Raw genomic sequence first — 17978 nt, 5'->3', positions numbered from 1 at the left:
TGGGAGTCTGTATAATATTCTTTATTTCAGTCAGTGTATGCTTACTTTCTAGATGGTCCTTTATCACACCATCGAGGGTCTCATTAGATTTCCTGTACATCTCATCAAGTTTATCGACAGACTCTAGAAGCCTCTTGAGAGACCTCAAAAGTGTGGTTCTGAACTCAATATCCTCCCTTGATAGTTTTGTCCTGTTTCTTTGTCTCCGCATTTTTTACGCTTTCTTGGTACACCCCCTAGTGGTCTTTGTGCGCAGTCTTGTTGTAGTTAAGCCTTGATTGTTGTAGTTAATACTAGAGGGATTTGACCTCCAGGCCGACTGGCTGTGATTGGAAGGCGTCTTTCTAGCCGCCCACACAGCACAGCTCCGGTGCAAGGAGGCAGACGCCTGGGGGCAGGCCTGGACTCGGGTCCTACAGATGTCCCCTGTATGTCCTGGGACAGCTGCATTGGCAATGCCTCCAGGGTCCCCAGAGAGAGACGGCCAGTTCCAGGAGTCATTACCTGGTTTCCCGGTCCAGGTACAGTTTACAGAGAAAGCATCTATTAAATCATAAGCAGTGTTAGCTCGAAGCACAGGTGACACACGCCAGGGAGCAGAGGGAGACAGCGGACTGCAGGTCCAATTCTTGTGCAGAAGGGGAAATCGTTTTGGTAACATTTTTTTCACTTACAGGAAGCTCGTGGTCAGGCTACGTAGGCAGGTTTTCATTTTCCCCACTTCTGAGGCCCTTGGTTTCCCTGAAGTCTGATGGGACTCGGTTCCCTAAGTCTTGGCCGTGACTGCGTCCCTGGTTCTCTGAGTCCGGCTGTGACTGTGTCCCTGGTTCTCTGAGTCCGGCTGTGACTGTGTCCCTGGGTCTCTGAGTCCGGCTGTGACTGTGTCCCTGGTTCTCTGAGTCCGGCTGTGACTGTGTCCCTGGGTCTCTGAGTCCGGCTGTGACTGTGTCCCTGGGTCTCTGAGTCCGGCCGTGACTGTGTCCCTGGGTCTCTGAGTCCGGCTGTGACTGTGTCCCTGGGTCTCTGAGTCCGGCTGTGACTGTGTCCCTGGGTCTCTGAGTCCGGCCGTGACTGCGTCCCTGGTTCTCTGAGTCCGGCTGTGACTGTGTCCCTGGGTCTCTGAGTCCGGCCGTGACTGCGTCCCTGGTTCTCTGAGTCCGGCCGTGACTGCGTCCCTGGTTCTCTGAGTCCGGCTGTGGGTGCATCCCTGGTTCTCTGAGTCCGGCCATGACTGTGTCCCTGGTTCTCTGAGTCCGGCTGTGGGTGCGTCCCTGGTTCTCTGAGTCCGGCTGTGGGTGCCTCCCTGGTTCTCTGAGTCCGACTCGGGGTGCGTCCCTGGTTCTCTGATTCTGGCTGGGGTGCGTCATGGGTTTATATTTTCCTTGTCCTCCAGTTTTGCTGCCACCAGTTTCATTTCTTGGAAATGTTTCTGTGAGCAAAGGGCACACTGTCTCTTTCTTTCTCTCTTTCTGTGTGAGGGCTTCTAGGCCGCGATTGCTGGTCATCGGCAGCCCTGAGGTTACTCAGTGTGGTGGTGGCTTTTTAAAAATGACACCTGGTGTCATCTCCTTTCATACTCACAGCATCAATGGACCAGGGCTGAGCAGCCTGTTTCACAGGAGGGGAAGCCGAGGTCCGAGCAGCGGGCTGCCCTCCGAGAACAGTCATGGAGGTGGAGTCAGGGTTCCCGTGTGGCCGCTAACCCAGATCTGCGCCTGAAGCCACAGTGCTGTATCCCTCCCAGCGGTCCCTGCAGAACCTGGGACGTGGATGGAAGTTCTCCAGACACTTCCCTTCCTTCCCAGAGCTTCCTGGGCTCTTGCTGCGTGCTTGTCCCTGTCTCCCTCATGGGCACCGAGCCCTGCGGGGCTGGCTTCACCCCCTGGGCTGCTAGGGGAGCGTGCTGCTCAGCCACTGGCTGTTTTCTGGCACGTGTGTCAGGCAGAGGGGCTGGGGCTGTCGGGCAGGCAGGTGGGAGTCGTCCAGCAGGCAGACATCCTGATGTTACCTCCCTCCTGGCTGCTCTCTGCATCCATTTCAACTCTGCCAACTGGGGCAGCGAGGCCTTTGCCTGCTGCTCACGCCGATTCTCAGGCAGCCAGGTCTGCTGGGTCACTCGGAATGGAGGCCCACCGAAGGCTGACGGCTGCACCGGAACAGCGGCAAGGCCGCGTGGGGCCACTGCCGCCCTCTCTTGCTGGTGAGGCCTTGAAGGAAGCAGCACTGTGACGGGCCGGCTGTGACCTGGAGCCCTGACGGTGGACGTGCTGCCTCAGTGCCAGTCCCGAGGGCCTCCATGCGCCGGTGCCCAGGGCAGGAGCAGGGAAGTGGCCAGGCTGCAGGTCAGAGCTTGCTGACCTTTACGATCTGCTCTCTACTGGTCGGTGTGCATCATAGCAACTGGTCATTCAGCAGTTTGGTCAGTTTGCATATTAGCCTTTTATTATATAGGATTGAGCCAGGACTGGGACATTTCACTTTTGGTGGTGTTGAGAAGGGCCTTTCTTAGACTGGCATTGGAGAGACATTGAAGGAAGGAATTATTTTTTTATCACCACATTTAACAGTTCTCAATATTTTTGTTGTGGTTGTTAATCCTCACCTGATATTTTTCATTTGATTTTTTTTTAGAGAGAGTGGAAGGGTGGGGGGAGACAGAGAGAGAGAGAGAGCAACACTGATGTGAGAGAGTTATTGAAATGTTGATTGGTTGCCTCCCTGCAACCTAGGTACGTGCCATTGACAGGGAATTGAATCCAAAACTCTTTGGTGTGCTGGTCAATGCTCTAACCACTGTGAACACCAGCCAAGGCAACAGTTCTCAATAATTCTGAAATACCTCTAAAATGTGCAACATAAAAATTTCATAATCTGAAAAAAGTGCTATAAAGATAAAACGATATGAACATAATATATAACCAACTGACACTTTGATATTTCTTATTTCTATTGGCTGATTTTCAATCTAAGTTACACAATTTTAAAATAAAATAAATTAATCTGCCTCCTTTAGCTGATGGATCATGTAATTAATTTCTACTTTTCAAAAATCTAATGCATTTGGTAAATGTACTGGAAAGTACTAGTTTCTGCATGTTCACAGGTTGCAAACATGGAGTCTGGAACCAAACAGACTGGGCTCATCCAAGCCCTACAAACACCAGCTCTACAATTTAGGGAAATTGTGTCTCAGTTTCCTCATCTGTAAAAAGGGGGTAATGATATTACATAGCTCATTAAGTTTGTGGGCTGGTTTAATCCTATCTAATAAAAGAGTGATATGCAAATTAACCATCACTCCCTCACTCCGTCACAAATGTGGCGGTGGCCACGGAGCGAGCAGGAGGCTTGGGTTGCCCCTGGCAATGGAGGAAGCCAAGCTTCCCGCCTGCCCTGGCCGGCCCTGAGCTCTGCTCAAGGCTACAAAGTTTCAATTATAGAAGATAAATAAATCCCAGATACCTGCTTCCAGCCTGTGGCCGTGGCCAGCCTGAAAACGGCCATCAGCCCCTCACCCAGGCTGGCCACACTCCCATGGGTGAGGGTCCCCGCTGGGGGGCTTGGCCAGCCCTGAGCCCCTCACCCAGGCTGGCGAGGCACCCCAGTGGGACCCCCCACCCCCACCCTGAAGGGGCTGTGGCCAGCCCTCAGCCCCTCACCCAGGCTGGCCACACCCTCATGGGGTGAGGGTCCCCACTGGGGGGCTTGACCAGCCTGCAAACAGCCATCAGCCCTTCACCCAGGCTGGCCAGGCACCCCAGTGGGGACCCCCACTCTGAAGGCGCTGTGGCGAGCCTGAAAACGGCCCTCAGCCCCTCACTCAGGCTGGCCAGGCACCCCAGTGGGACTCCCACCCTGATCCGGGACACCCTTCAGGGCAAACCAGCCGGCCCCCACCCGTGCACCAGGCCTCTATCCTATATAATAAAAGGGTAATATGCAAATTGACCCTAACAGCAGAACGACTGGGAATGACTAGCCACTATGACACACACTGACCACCAGGGGGCAGACGCTCAATGCAGGAGCTGCCCCCTGGTGGTCAGTGCACTCCCACAGGGGGAGCTCTGCTCAGCCACAAGCCAGGCTGACGGATGCCAGCACAGCAGTGGTGGTGGGAGCCTTTCCCACCTCCTCAGCAGCACTAAGGATGTCTGACTGCAGCTTAGGCCTGGTCCCTGCTGGCAAGTGGACATCCTCCGAGGGCTCCCGGGCTGCCAGAGGGATGTCTGTCAGCTTAGGCTCGTTCCCCTGGGGAGCAGGCCTAAGCCAGCAGGTGGACATCCCCCAAGGGGTCCCAGACTGCGAGAGGGCACAGGCCGGGCTGAGGGACCCCTCCGAGTGCACAAATTTTTGTGCACCGGGCCTCTAGTGTGTTAATAATATCAAATGCTTAGAACAGTGCCTGGGACATAGGAGCGTGCAAGATGCTATTATTTCTTCTCTTATTATTAATGTTAATGGGATGTTATCATACTACTCATTAGTCAATGGGTAGATCATGTCAGAGTTACACACATTATGTTTTTAATGTTAAAACTTTTCAAAGCATTTTTCTTGCTCTGAAATTTATTTCCAAAGATATTTACCCAAATGGTTTTGTTCACTGAGCATATCAGAGTGTGTGCAAACGGTGGTGTGTGCATGTGTTGTGTGTACTTGTACCGTGGATAGAAAACTCACAGGAAAAAAGCCCACAACAGCTGACATTGCAGACATGCAAATACTAAGGGTTGGGGTGGAGAAACAAACCACTCTGAGGAGACTAAGGCTGAAATTGTGGTGATTCTTTTTTTTTTTTTAATACATTGTATTGAGTTTTTACAGAGAGGAAGGGAGAGGGATAGAGAGTTAGGAACATCCATGAGAGAGAAACATCCATCAGCTGCCTCCTGCACGCCCCCTACTGGGGATGTGCCCGCGACCAAGGTACATGCCCTTGACCAGAATCAAACCTGGGACTCTTCAGTCCACAGGCCGACGCTCTAGCCACTGAGCCAAACTGGTCAGGGCTGTGGTGATTCTTTTTGATGACAGTACATCAATGAGGCCCACGGTGGAAGCTGGTTTTCTTACCTGGACTTCATAGCTTGCTTAGGATCGTTCCTTCTTCACACTCAGGCCAGTGCTGGTGTGTTTTACATTCTCAGAGAGCCACGTTGAGCGATTTTATTGCCCGGACTTATTTTGTTTCCTCTTTCAGAGCACCTATGGCTACGGGGACCTCTTCTCTGACACGTGGAAGGCATTTACGGATTATGACGTGATTCATCTGAAAACCTATGACTCCAAAAGGGTACTGGAAACCGCTGAAATGTCTATATTACTTGTCATTGCAGTGACTCACTCATCACGTATATACTGAATATGGGTCCTAGTAGCTATTACCATTGATTTCTTACTTTTTAGTTTCCTTTTTGGTAACTGGAATCCTCATTGTTAAACTCTGTAGCTTTTAAAACATTTTTTCATAGCTTTTCCAAAAACACAAATTTCACTTGAATGAAATAGTTTGCTATTCAAAAATATTTTAATGTAAAATAGAGGTTAGTTAAAATTTATTTTCTGTAATTATAAGTGCTGTTTTGGTGTGAAGGGTACAAATTGTTTCTTCTTACCTTTCAAAATGTCTTTATTGTCAGGTGTGTTTTAAAGAAGCGGTTTTTTCACTGCTCCCCCGGATGAGATACGGGCTCTTCTATAACACCCCTCTGGTAAGAATGTTATCTGTGGTGAACATTCATATTTATAAAACTTATTCTTGATCTATTTTAAGATAACATTTGTATATAACTTGAGAACCTTTGAAATAGTAACAGAAATATTCATTGTAATATGAACTATTCTTTTATTTTAGATTTCTGGCTGCCACAGTACCGGGCTGTTCCGGGCGTTTTCCCAGCATGTGCTACACAGACTGAACATCACACAGGAGGGACCCAAGGTAATGGGCCCACAGCAGGTCCTAGAGCAATGCCGCTTCGCTCAAAGCCGTTTCCTTATACCGTTGATGAGATGCCTAGGAACTTCATTAGCCTGTGGTAACATTGGTTTTGTTATGTGTTGTGTAGCTTAAAGATGATAAGTGAGGACTTACTGCGTTTTGGGTTCCGGGTGGCCTTGACTTTTACCCTGAATAAAAAATCAATACCACCTTTGCAGAAAAGAAATACTCAGAAGACAACGTTTTCTGTGCTAGTTTCTGAACCTGAGTGTTAGAAATCAGATGTCTACAATTTATGAAAGATAAACTAGGGAGAGTGGACGAATGTACTTTCTTCTCTTTCTCTTCCTTTTGCCACATTTCCCCATACAGCCCAAATCCCCACCTGAGCCACACAGCTTCTGCTAAAAAATCTACCCACCCATCCACACAGAAGTGTAATGAACTGGTTTGTCTTCTGTGGCCAAAGGAGATGCATTTTTTATTCCCTGAGAGCACTGTGAAGGAATTAGGATTAAATTTTTTAAAAAAAGTTCCATAAATGTGTCCTTATTGCGTTTCATCTCTTTGTGAAAATCACATTTGAGGTTTAGGTGTTCACTCACCTGTCCAGGCATAGACAGCATTATTTTGCCTTGCCTTCTGATTACAGGATGGAAAAATTAGAGTCACCATTCTTGCACGGAGCACAGAGTACCGGAAAATACTCAACCAAAATGAGGTGAGTGTGTGGCATGCATTTTTAACGTCACCACATTGGACTTAACTTCCTCTAACTAGTGTGTTTCATTTTTCACATTGCATTAACTGTTTTGATTGAACTTATTAGCCTTTAGAAAAGTTTGATGGCTATGCCCAGTTCATTTATTGGCTTTTTACTGAACGGCGCCAAACCACTTGTTAGACTCCCAAACTCATTTCAACTGCATCAACTCACAGACTGTATTTCACCTCGCCTGAGGCCATGCCTGCAGTAGCATGGCTGCAGATGTACTCACAGCAGTGAGATTTGCTCCCCAAACATGCACTGAGCACCTGCCATGTGCTGGGTCCTGGTTCTGGGTCAGGTGAGAAACAGGGTAGGACCAGGTTACAACCCCCACTTTCTGTAGTTCATTCCTCAGTCTTGGGGAACAGGGGGATGACTGCTTTAGCCACTTCCTGCCAAGAGGGGACAGTGAGTCAGGAAGAGTGCAAGAAAGCACAAGAAATATGCTTAGAATACTTGAATACTAGGACTGGACAAGCAAATATCACAACCAGGAAAGGAAAACATTGTTTATGTTCACTCAGTAGCAAGTTAAGACAGGTAACTCAGGTTTCTACAGGCTGGTCCGGATCCTGGGCGGAAGAAGTCCTCTTTTGAGATGCCTGTCTTCTCTTCTTGGCCAGGTGGGGTCCATCGTCCTGTTTTATTTGAAAGGGGACTAACTAGAGGGACTTCACAGGGTCCCTCCTGCTTTGGTTGTAGCTGACCTCACTGTGCATTTTCCCAAGTCTTGAGGCCAGATAAAGCAGCACCCGGAGACTGCACACATTTTATAGTGTCGAATATTTTTACAGTATGCTTAAGCTTCCACACGGCCTCGACTGGAGCTTGCTCTAGGGCAACTGATGAGACCTCATCCCGAGTTAAGTTGGTTTCATGACATAGTCATCCTTTCAGTCTTGCCTTAGACTGCGTTCTCCGTGAAGCATGTAATTCCGAAGGTCTCGCACCTTTCCCGTCTTTCCTGGCTACGCCTGGTGGGAGCACCATCCAGCAACACTGGTGTTTCCCGTTAGTCTCTGGATCGTCCCATTCAAAGGCACACAGTTCCTGGGACTCAGGACCCAGGGGTATGTGGTAAAAGGCTTCTTCTAAGTCTAGAACTGTAAACAGCGACGGCCTCAGATGAGGTGGTAAGCACAGAAAAAGGATCTGGCACCACCAGACGTCTGTCCTCTGCAGTGTGATGACTCTCAAATCCCATACAAAGCGTTCCTCTCCGTCCCGGGCTCCTGCCATGGCCGCTAGTGTTCCACGGGGATCGACGGGGTCGCGCTCACTGGCCCTCAGGCTCGCAGGGCTCTCCGGAGGGTATTGTCTCAAGTGTGGATGTGAGTGCCTGGACGAAGCTGTGCTCCTCAGCGTTGTGCTCTTGCTGGCCGTGGTCAGCCCAGACCCCACGGTCACCTTTTGTAGACGTTGTTCAGGGGTTTCTGGCTCAAGCTTGTCTTAGGACTGTAACAGCGCCTTGGAGGGCGCGGGCTTGATCTTTTTCTGGTGAGAAAGTCACTTGGGCATTTAATTTTGTTAGTGGATCTCATCCTGACAGGGAATGGGGCATTGGGGCGCACACGGAAGGCCGTGTCTTAAAGGTTTCCCGCTGTGATGTGAGTGCCCGGAGGAAGGGCCTGGGGGGCTCCCCCAGCTGTGGTAGCCATGGTTTTAGGGGAGAGGGCCCTGTCTGGCATTTAGGACAGAATATGTAGCCACGTGTCTGTCGAAAGTCTGCGCGTCTCCTTCCCACAGCAGTTGTCACCCAGGGCTCCTGTGGGAAATGTCCAGGTCATAGGATCTCGGGGCCGCCCAGGGCCTGCCATGCCTGGTCGTTACCCTCTTGTTTCACATGCACGTTGTTGCCGCCCTAAAGGGGCAGCCCTCACAGTCGGGGCTCCAGGCCTGGCCCTCGGGTGTTTGCCGGTTCCAGCCAGCACCTTGCTGGGCCTGAGGGATGCTGGCGGGTGCCGAGCTGAGCAGCTTGCTGTCTCATGTCAGCCTGTGAGTGCAAACACCCTGTCTGGGAAGAGGACGGTGCTCCTTTGGCCCTGGTTTGGGCCCCTTTATAAAGCTCCAGTACCAGGTGTCCACTTCCGCGGGGCCTGGATGGTGCACCTTGGGGACCTGGTGCTGTGGACCTTCTCGTCCTCCCGCGTCTGCGTGGAGCTCGGGTCCCTGCGTGGAGCTCGGGTGCCTGCGTGGAGCTTGGCAGCAGTGAGCCAGGCAGGGTTCAGGGCCAGGGGCTGAGGCGGTGCCCAGCCCGTGCTGGCCAAGCGTGCTGCCTGCTGTGGTGTCCACCTGGCGGCTCCTCACAGCCCCTTCTTGTGGACACTCAATTGCCTGAGTCGTGCCTCCACTGAGATTTGAACGTATATACAGTAATACTTAGTGTTTCAAGATAGCAACTAGAATGATTTCATTTGACAAATCTTCCCATGTAATTTTAGTATGTTAAGTAGGCCAAATTAGTTTAAAACTTCTCTTTTATAGGGAGAGAGAACAAATGTTTGAGGCATTATAGGGGAATAACCCAAAGCCATTTCCAGGTTAAAAAAAGTCTCCTTTAAAAACCTGGACCCCGGGAATACTGTCAAACATACTTGACCGAAAAGATCATATATCACTGTGACACAATATTAAATTACCCGTTTACCCAAAGTGACAATAAAAGACCTCAGACTGTCGGTAGCTTAGGGTAAGGGCTAACATCTCACTCGCAAGGTGATTCATGTGGGGCTCCCGTTTCTGAAGGACTGCAGAGCTTCAGGCTGAGTGAGATGGTTCTCAGCGGGGGATGGGGACATGCGCACACACACACAGACACAGAGATACACCTACAGTCACAGACGCACAGACACAGACAGACACATAGTCACATTCAGATATGCATACAGTCACAGACACAGAGACACAGTCACACACACAGTCACATACACACAGACACAGTGACACAGATAGATACAAACAGACACAGTCACACACAGGCACACATACAAACACACAGCCACACACACACATATTCAGTCACACACAGACACATAGTCACACACAAAGACACAGACAGACACATAGTCACAGACATACAGATACAGACACAGACATACACACAGTGACACAGATAGATACACACAGACACAGACACAGACACATAGTCACACACAAAGACACAGTCCCATACAGACACACAAAGTCATAGATATACAGATATAGACACACAGACAGTCACACACAGACACATAGTCACACACAAAGACACAGATAGTCACACACAGACAGTCACAGACACACAGATACAGACATAGACATACACACAGTGACACAGATAGATACACACAGACACATAGTCGCACACAAAGACACAGTTCCATACAGACACACAGTCACACACAGACACACAAAGTCATAGATACACAGATATAGACACACAGACACACAGTGACGCAGCTAGACACACACAGAGACACACAGACACACACTCACAGAAACACACATACACTCACACACACACACACACTGCTGCCCACCCAGGACCAGCACCCACGAAGTGGGAAGCTGACCTGGGGTGGCCACGCACGTGCTCGCTCAGGGCGGGGACGGAGGGCTGCTGCGGGCGCCTCCCTGCCCTCATGGTCGGCTGGAGGTGGTGTGCAGAGCCTCACCTTCATAGACGCTGGCGCAGACACGTGCAGGGTGGAGGCTCTTGTGGAGGAAGGCCCGCAGGGCTGGGGACGCAGCCCCCTCGGCTCCCTAGAGCCCCTCAGAGCCCCCCAAGGGCGGGGCTCTGACCCGCAGGAGTGACGCATTAGACAACCAGGGGACACCCACTGCTTCTTTTCCCGAAAGTGACACTAGAAAGTAGCACGGAGGAGGCAAGCGTTGGGGCAGACAGCCTCCAGCGCCACCTCCTGGGTAGGGCCTCAGGCAGGCGGCCACAGGCCACAGTCCCTTCCTGCCACCCAAGCCGTCACCGAGCGGGGCCGCCGCCCAAAGGGTCACCGAGTGGAGCAGCCGCCTGAATGGTCACCGAGCGGGGCGGCCGCCCGAATGGTCACCGAGCGGGGCGGGCGGCCCGAATGGTCACCGAGCGGGGCGGCCGCCCGAATGGTCACCGAGCGGGGCCACCACCTGAATGGTCACCGAGCGGGGCCGCCGCCCGAATGGTCACCAAGAGGGGCCGTCGCCCACACAGAAGCCAGTGCTATGACGTCGGCTGTGGAGAAAATGGAGGCTTTTGGCAGATCTTTGGGCGAGGAGGTGGGAGGCGAGGCTCAAGTCTGAGTCCCTGACCCAGGCCCTGTGGGACTTTGGGGGTGTCAGCACCCATTCTTCCTGGAAAATGGACTTTTGCTTCTGAAAGGTTCCTGAGTTCAGGTTCCGGGCATGTGGGCCCTTGGAACGGTGCCGTGGGGCCAGTGAAGGGTTCACGCGTGTTCTGGGGAGCCGCCTACTCCAGGCTTAAACTTTGGATCTGGGACTTGTGAGACCTGGGAAAGGATGTGCAGGGCTGCGCAGTCCGTCCTGCGCTGAGCCTCCGGGGCATCACGTACAGGCGCACAGAGCAGTCAGGCTCTGGGGAGGAGTGAATGCGGATGGAGACCTGCACCTAAGCCGAGAAGGGCCAGCACAATGTAAGGGCATAGTCAGCGAGGCTTTGTAACCGTCGGTGTGCATCTGTGTGCCACAGGCACATGACACAGGACACAGGCTCAGGGCATAGGACACAGGACACAGGACAGACACAGGACACAGATACGGGGCACAGGACACAGGGCATAGGACACAGGGCACAGGACACAAGCTAAGGGCATAGGACACAGGACACAGATACGGGGCACAGGACACAGGGCATAGGACACAGGGCACAGATACGGGGCACAGGACACAGGACACAGACACAGGAAACAGGACACAGACACAGGGCATAGGCCACAGGCGCAGGCATTTGTGAAGAGCCGGGAGTCACAGTATTGGGTTAAGGTGGCCTAATTCTCAGGGACATAGAAACCCTGGCTTTGATTTTACTAGTAGGTTAATTTGCTTTTTTACCTTCTGTTTGTTAAAAGAACAATTGTTTTTCTGTGTAGAAATATTGAAAATGTTTTTCTGCCAAGAATTGTATTTCCAGAGGATGAGGTCCAAAGCACTAATGGTTTGTCTGAAATGAGAAAATGGATAGGAAGAAAATCCTTAACATAATGTCTGGAACCAGCAAGGGCCCAGGAACTACGGGCTGAAACTGGAGGGAAAAACTAGCAAATGGTAGTAGTGAGAGCTGGCACGCAGCCAGCCTCCCTCCGAGCACTCTGACCCAAACGGGTCCGAGCAGCCTCAGAACCAGCCACTGTGGAACTCAGAGAGGTCATGTGTCCAGGGGTGCAGCCCACACGGGATCTCAGTGAAGGTTAGAGCAATAGACCTGAGGCTGTTTAGTACCTGAAAAATACTTTATACGGGAAAGAAGAAATTGAGGACTCAAATATAAGTAAAACTGGGGAAGGAAAAGAAATTTCACGTGTTTCTGTTGCTTTCGCAGCTCGTGAATGCATTGAAAACGGTCTCCACATTTGAAGTCCAGATCGTCGATTACAAATATAAGTAAGTGACCAGCACCCTGGGCAGAGCTGGTGTCTCTGCTTGGATGCGTCGGGGAGGGGGAGGAGGGTTTCTGACTGGAGTGCTGGCCTCTAGGCTGGTAGGGGCAGCAGAGGCCCGCAGGGAGTGAGGTGGGCAGGTGAGACAGCACAGGGCGAGTGCTCTGCGCTGTTCCGGGCCTCATGTTGCTACCTTACTATCTCATCTCTCTTTCTTTCTTTTTAAAAATCTTTATTGTTGAAAGCATTACATAGGCCTCCCTTTTTCCCCCATTAACCTCTTGCAGCCCACTCCCGTCCCCCCGCCCAAGGCCCTCACCACCCCATTGTCTGTGTCCACGGGCTATGAATATATGCAAACAAGTTCATTGGTTGAGCTCTTTCCACCCACTGACCCCACCTTCCCTCTGATGGTCAACAGTCTGGTCATGCTTCTGTGTCTCTGGTCTATTTTTTTTAAAAAATATTTTTACTAGAGGCCCAGGGCACAAAAATTTGTGCACTTGGGTGGGTCCCTCAGCCCGGCCTGTGCCCTCTCGAAGTCTGGGGCCCCTCAGGGCCCCTTCCCCTGGCTGCTGGCACCAGTTTTTTCTCCGGCGCCCGGAACCCAGGCCTTCGCTCTTCGCCGGGAGGGGCGGGCACGGCAGGCTTCGCTCTTTCCGATCGGGCCCAGGGGGCGGGGCCAGCGTGGCTGGCTTAGCTCTTTGCTCTTCGCTTCAGCCGGGCTTAGCTCTTTGCTCGTGGCTGGGGCCCCTGGGGCAGGGCCAGTGTGGCGGGCTTCGATCTTCGCTCGCCACGCCTGCCTTCACTCGCTGCTCCTGCCCAGGGCCGGCGGGCTTTGCTCTGTTGCTTGGTGCCTACATATGCAAATTAGTCACCATCTTTGTTGGCAGTTAATTTGCATATCACGCTGATTAGCCAATGGGAGGCATAGCGAAGGAACAGTCAATTACCATGTTTGTCTATTATTAGATAGGATTGATTTCAGAGAGGAAAGGAGAGGGAGAGAGAGATAGAAACATCAATGATGAGAGAGAATCATTGATTGGCTGCCTCCTGTATACCCCCTACTGGGGATCGAGCCAACAACCGAGGCACGTGTCCTTAGACCGGAATCAAACCTGGGACCCTTCAGTCCACAGGTCAATGCTCTATCCACTGAGTCAAACCAGCCAGGGCACTGGGTTTATTTTGTTCATCAGTTTATGTGGTTCATTAGATTCCACATATGAGTGAGATCATGTGATATTTCTCTTCCTCTGACTGGCTTATTTCGCTTAGCATAAGGCTCTCCATGTCTATCTATGCTGTGGTGAATGGTAACAGTTCTTTTTTACAGCAGCATAATATTCCATTGTGTAGATGTACCACAGTTTCTTAATCCACTCATCTGCTAATGGGCACTTAGGCTGTTTCCAAATCTTAGCTATTGTAAATTGTGCTGCTATGAACATAGGGGTGCATATGTCCTTTCTGATTGGTGTTTCTGATTTATTGGGATATATTCCTAGAAGTGGGATTACTGGGTCAAATGGGAGTTCCATTTTTAATTTTTTGAGGAAACTCAATACTGTTCTCCACAGTGGCTGTGCACCAGTGTGCATTCCCACCAGCAGTGCACGAGGGTTCCTTTTTCTCCGCATCCTCGCCAGCACTTGTCATTTGTTGATTTATTGATGATGGCCATTCTGACAGGGTGCAATGGTATCTCATCGTTCAGATTTGCATCTATCGGATGATTAGTGACTTTGAGCATGTTTTCATATGTCTCTTGGCCTTCTGTGATTCCACTTTCGAAAAGTGTCAATTTAGGTCCTTTGCCCATTTTTTTGATTGGATTGTTTAACTTCCTTTTGTTAAGTTGTATTAGTTCCCTATAAATTTTGGAGATTAGGCCCTTATCAGATATAACATTGGCAAATATGTTCTCCCATGCAGTGGGCTTTCTTGTTTTGTTGATGATTTCTTTTGCTGTGCAAAAGCTTTTTATTTTGATGTTGTCCCATTTGTTTATTTTCTCCTTAGTTTCCATTGTCCTAGGAGCTGTATCGGTAAAGATATTGCTATGACATATGTCTGATATTTTTCTGCCTGTGGATTCTTCTAAGATTTTTATGGTTTCCCGTCTTATGGTTAAGTCCTTTATCCATTTTGAGTTTATTCTTGTATATGGTATAAGTTGGTGGTCTAGTTTCATTTTTTTGTATGTATCTGTCCAATTTTCCCAACACCATTTATTGAAGAGACTGTTTTGACTCCATTGTATGCTCTTGCCTCCTTTGTCAAAGATTAATTGAGACTAGTGGCTTGGGTCGATTTCTGGGTTCTCTGTTCTTTTCCAGTGATCTATATGCCTGTTCTTGTGCTAGTACCAGGCTGTTTTGAGCACAGTGGCTTTGTAATATAGCTTGATATCTGGTATTGTGATCCCTCCAACTTTGTTCTTCTTTCTAAAGATTGCTGCAGCTATTCAGGGTCTTGTATGGTTCCATATGAATTTTTGGAGAGTTTGTACTAGGTCTGTGAAATACGCCATTGGTATTTTAATCGGGATTGCATTAAATCTGTAGATTGCTTTGGGTAGGATGGACATTATATTGATGTTAATTCTTCCAATCAATGAACATGGTATATTCTTCCACTTGTTTATATCTTCCTCTATCTCTTTGTTCAACTTTTTGTAGTTTCCCGAGTATAGGTTGTTTACCTCCTTGGTTAACGTTATTCCTAAGTATCTTAACACTTGGAGTGCGGGAAACGAGTTAAGTCGGCTCGCGTGAATTGCGCGTACTCCGCGGGAGCCGTCTTTAACTCGGTTCATATAGATTTGCGGTGGAGTGCGGGAAACGTGTAAACTCGGGCCGATTGTCCTGCGTATTACCAAATATTTGTTTGTAATCCACCCTTTGGTGGATGGAACAAACCAAAAGACAGAGCCATCTTATATTTTGGCGGGAAATTCACCCGCACTCCAAGTGTTAATTTTTTGTTGCAATGGCAAATGGGATGTTCTTTTTAATTTCTCTTTCTGAGAGTTCATTATCTATAATAATAAAAGCATAATATGCTAATTAGACCGGCCAGCTGAACAACCTTCCAGACGTCATTCCGGACATCATTCCAGATGAAGCCGTGGCGGTGGAGACTGAGGCAGAGGCGGTTAGGGGTGATCAGGCAGGTAGGCGAGCAGTTAGGGGTGATCAAGCAATCAGGTGAGCAGTTAGGCAGGCAGGCAGGTGAGCAGTTAGGGGTGATCAGGCAGCCAGGCAAGCAGTTAGGGGCAATCAAGCAGGCAGGTGAGTGGTTAGGGGCGATCAGGCAGGCAGTCAGATGAGCAGTTGGGGCAATCAGGCAGGCAGGCAGAGTGGTTAGGGGCTATCAGGCAGGCAGGTGAGCAGTTAGGGGTGATCAGGCAGGCAGGAGACTGGTTAGGGGTGATCAGGCAGGCAGGCAGGTGAACGGTTAGGAGCCAGCAGTCCTGGATTGTGAGAGGGATGTCTGACTGCTGGTTTAAGCCTGATCTGTGGGATTGGGCCTAAACTAGCAGTTGGACATCCTCTGAGGGGTCCCGGATTGTGAGGGGGTGAAGGCCGGGCTGAGGGAACCCCCCCATGCACGAATTTCGTGCACTGGGCCTCTAGTTGGTATATAAAAATGCTATGATTTCTGAGTGTTAATTTTGTATCCTGCTACATTTTCATTTGTTCTGAATTCATTTATTAAATCTAGTAGTTTTTTATGGAGTCTTTAGGGTTTTTTATGTACAGTATCATGTCATCTGTGACTAATGAGAGTTTTACTTCCTCTTTTCCAATTTGGATGCCTTTTATTTCTTCTTGACTGATTGCTATGGCTAGGACTTCCAGTACTATGTTGAACAGGAGTGGTGAGAGTGGGCATCCCTGTCTTGTTCTTGTTCTTAGGGGAAATGGTTTTAGTTTTTGCCCATTGAATATGATGTTGGCTATAAGTTTGTCATATATGACTTTTATTATGTTGAGATCTGATCCCTCTATTCCCACTTTGCTAAGAGTTTTTATCAAGAAAGGGTGTTGGATTTTGTCAAGTGCTTTTTCTACATCAATTGATATGATCATATGATTTTTGTCTTGCATTCTGTTTATGTGCTGTATCACATTTCTTGATTTGTGGATATTGTACCAGCCTTGCATCCCCAGAATAAATCCCACTTGGTCATGGTATATGATCTTTTTAATATATTGCTAGATCTGATTTGCTAATATTTTGTTGAGGATTTTAGTGTCTATGTTCATGAGGGATATTGGCCTGTAGTTCTCTTTCTTTGTCATGTCTTTATCTGGTTTTGGAATTAAGGTAATGCTAGCCTCATTGAAAGAATTTGGAAGTGTTCCTTACTCTTGAATTTTTGGAATAGTTTGAGGAGGATAGGTGTTAGTTCTTTTAATATTTGGTAAAACTCTCCTGTGAAACTGTTCGGACTAGGGTTTTTGTTTGTTGGGAATTATTTTTATTACTGCTTCAATTTCATCAGTAGTTTTTGGCCTATTCAGGCTTTCTGGTTCTTCCTGATTGAGTTTTGGAAGGTTGTACTTTTCTAGGATTCTGTCCATTTCCTCCAGGTTGTCCCGTTTGTTGGAATAAAGTCGTTCATAGTATTTTTTTAAAAAATATTTTTATTGATTTTTCACAGAGAGGAAGGTAGAGGGATAGAGAGTTAGAAACATCGATGAGAGAGAAACATTGATCAGTTGCCTCCTGCACACCTCCCACTGGGGATGTGCCCGCAACCAAGGTACATGCCTTTGGCCAGAATCGAACCTGGGGCCCTTCAGTCCGCAGGCCAACACTCTATCCACTGAGCCAAACCGGGTAGGGCTCATAGTATTTTTTTCTTACGACCCTTTGTATTTCTGTGGGGTCAGTTGTTACTTCACCTCTTTTGTTTCTGATTTTGTTTATTTGGGTCCTCTCTCTTTGTTTCCTGGTAAGCCTGGCTAGAAGTTTACCAATCTTGTTTATCCTTTTGAAGAACCAGCTCTTGGTTTTATTGACCTTTTATATTTTTTCTTTTTTTTCAGACTCTGTGTCATTTATTTCCTCACTGATCTTTATTATTTCCTTCTTTCTACTTACTTTGGGCTTTTCTTGTTGTTCGCTTTCTAATTCTTTAAGTTGTAGTGTTAGATAACTTACTACCTCTCTTCTTTCTTCCCCCCCCTCTCTTTCTTTCTCTCTCTCTCTCTTTTCTTTTCTTTTCTTTCTTTCTTTCTTTCTTTCTTTCTTTCTTTCTTTCTTTCTTTCTTTCTTTCTTCCTCTCTCTCTTTTCTTTCTTACTCTCTTTCTTTCTTTCTTCTTTCTTTCTTTCTTTCTTTCTTTCTTTCTTTCTTTCTTTCTTTCTTCCTTTCTTTCTCTCTCTCTCTCTCTCTCTCTCTCTCTCTCTCTCTCTCTCTTTCTTCCTTTCTTTTCTTTCTTTCTTTCTTTCTTTCTTTCTTTCTTTCTCTCTCTCTCTTTCTTTCTCTTTCTCTCTTTCTCTCTCTTTCTTTCTTTCTCTCTTTCCTTTCTTTCTTTCTCTCTCTCTTTCTTTCTTTCCTTTCTTTCCTTTCTTTCTTTCTTTCTTTCTTTCTTTCTTTCTTTCTGTCTTTCTTTCTACTATCTTTCTTCTATCTTTCTTTCCTTCCTTCCTTCCATACTTACTTCC

The 17978-nt window shown here is 48.6% G+C and overlaps 1 protein-coding gene across 2 annotated transcripts in view; it reads left to right on the top strand.

Moving 5' to 3' along the window:
• Positions 1 to 17978, top strand: part of EOGT (EGF domain specific O-linked N-acetylglucosamine transferase) — a 45921-nt gene that overhangs the window by 19145 nt on the left and 8798 nt on the right. For both annotated transcript variants that reach the window (XM_023758113.1, XM_023758114.1), the window contains exons 8-12: positions 5204 to 5296; positions 5643 to 5714; positions 5858 to 5944; positions 6597 to 6665; positions 12241 to 12302. In XM_023758113.1, coding sequence (XP_023613881.1) covers positions 5204 to 5296; positions 5643 to 5714; positions 5858 to 5944; positions 6597 to 6665; positions 12241 to 12302 — 383 coding nt within the window. The remainder of the gene's footprint in view (positions 1 to 5203; positions 5297 to 5642; positions 5715 to 5857; positions 5945 to 6596; positions 6666 to 12240; positions 12303 to 17978) is intronic.

Source organism: Myotis lucifugus, unplaced genomic scaffold (genome assembly GCF_000147115.1).
Source record: "Myotis lucifugus unplaced genomic scaffold, Myoluc2.0 scaffold_123, whole genome shotgun sequence".
NCBI lineage: Eukaryota > Metazoa > Chordata > Mammalia > Chiroptera > Vespertilionidae > Myotis > Myotis lucifugus.
Note: the sequence above shows the minus strand (reverse complement) of the source record. Positions and strands in the feature narration are given on the sequence as shown.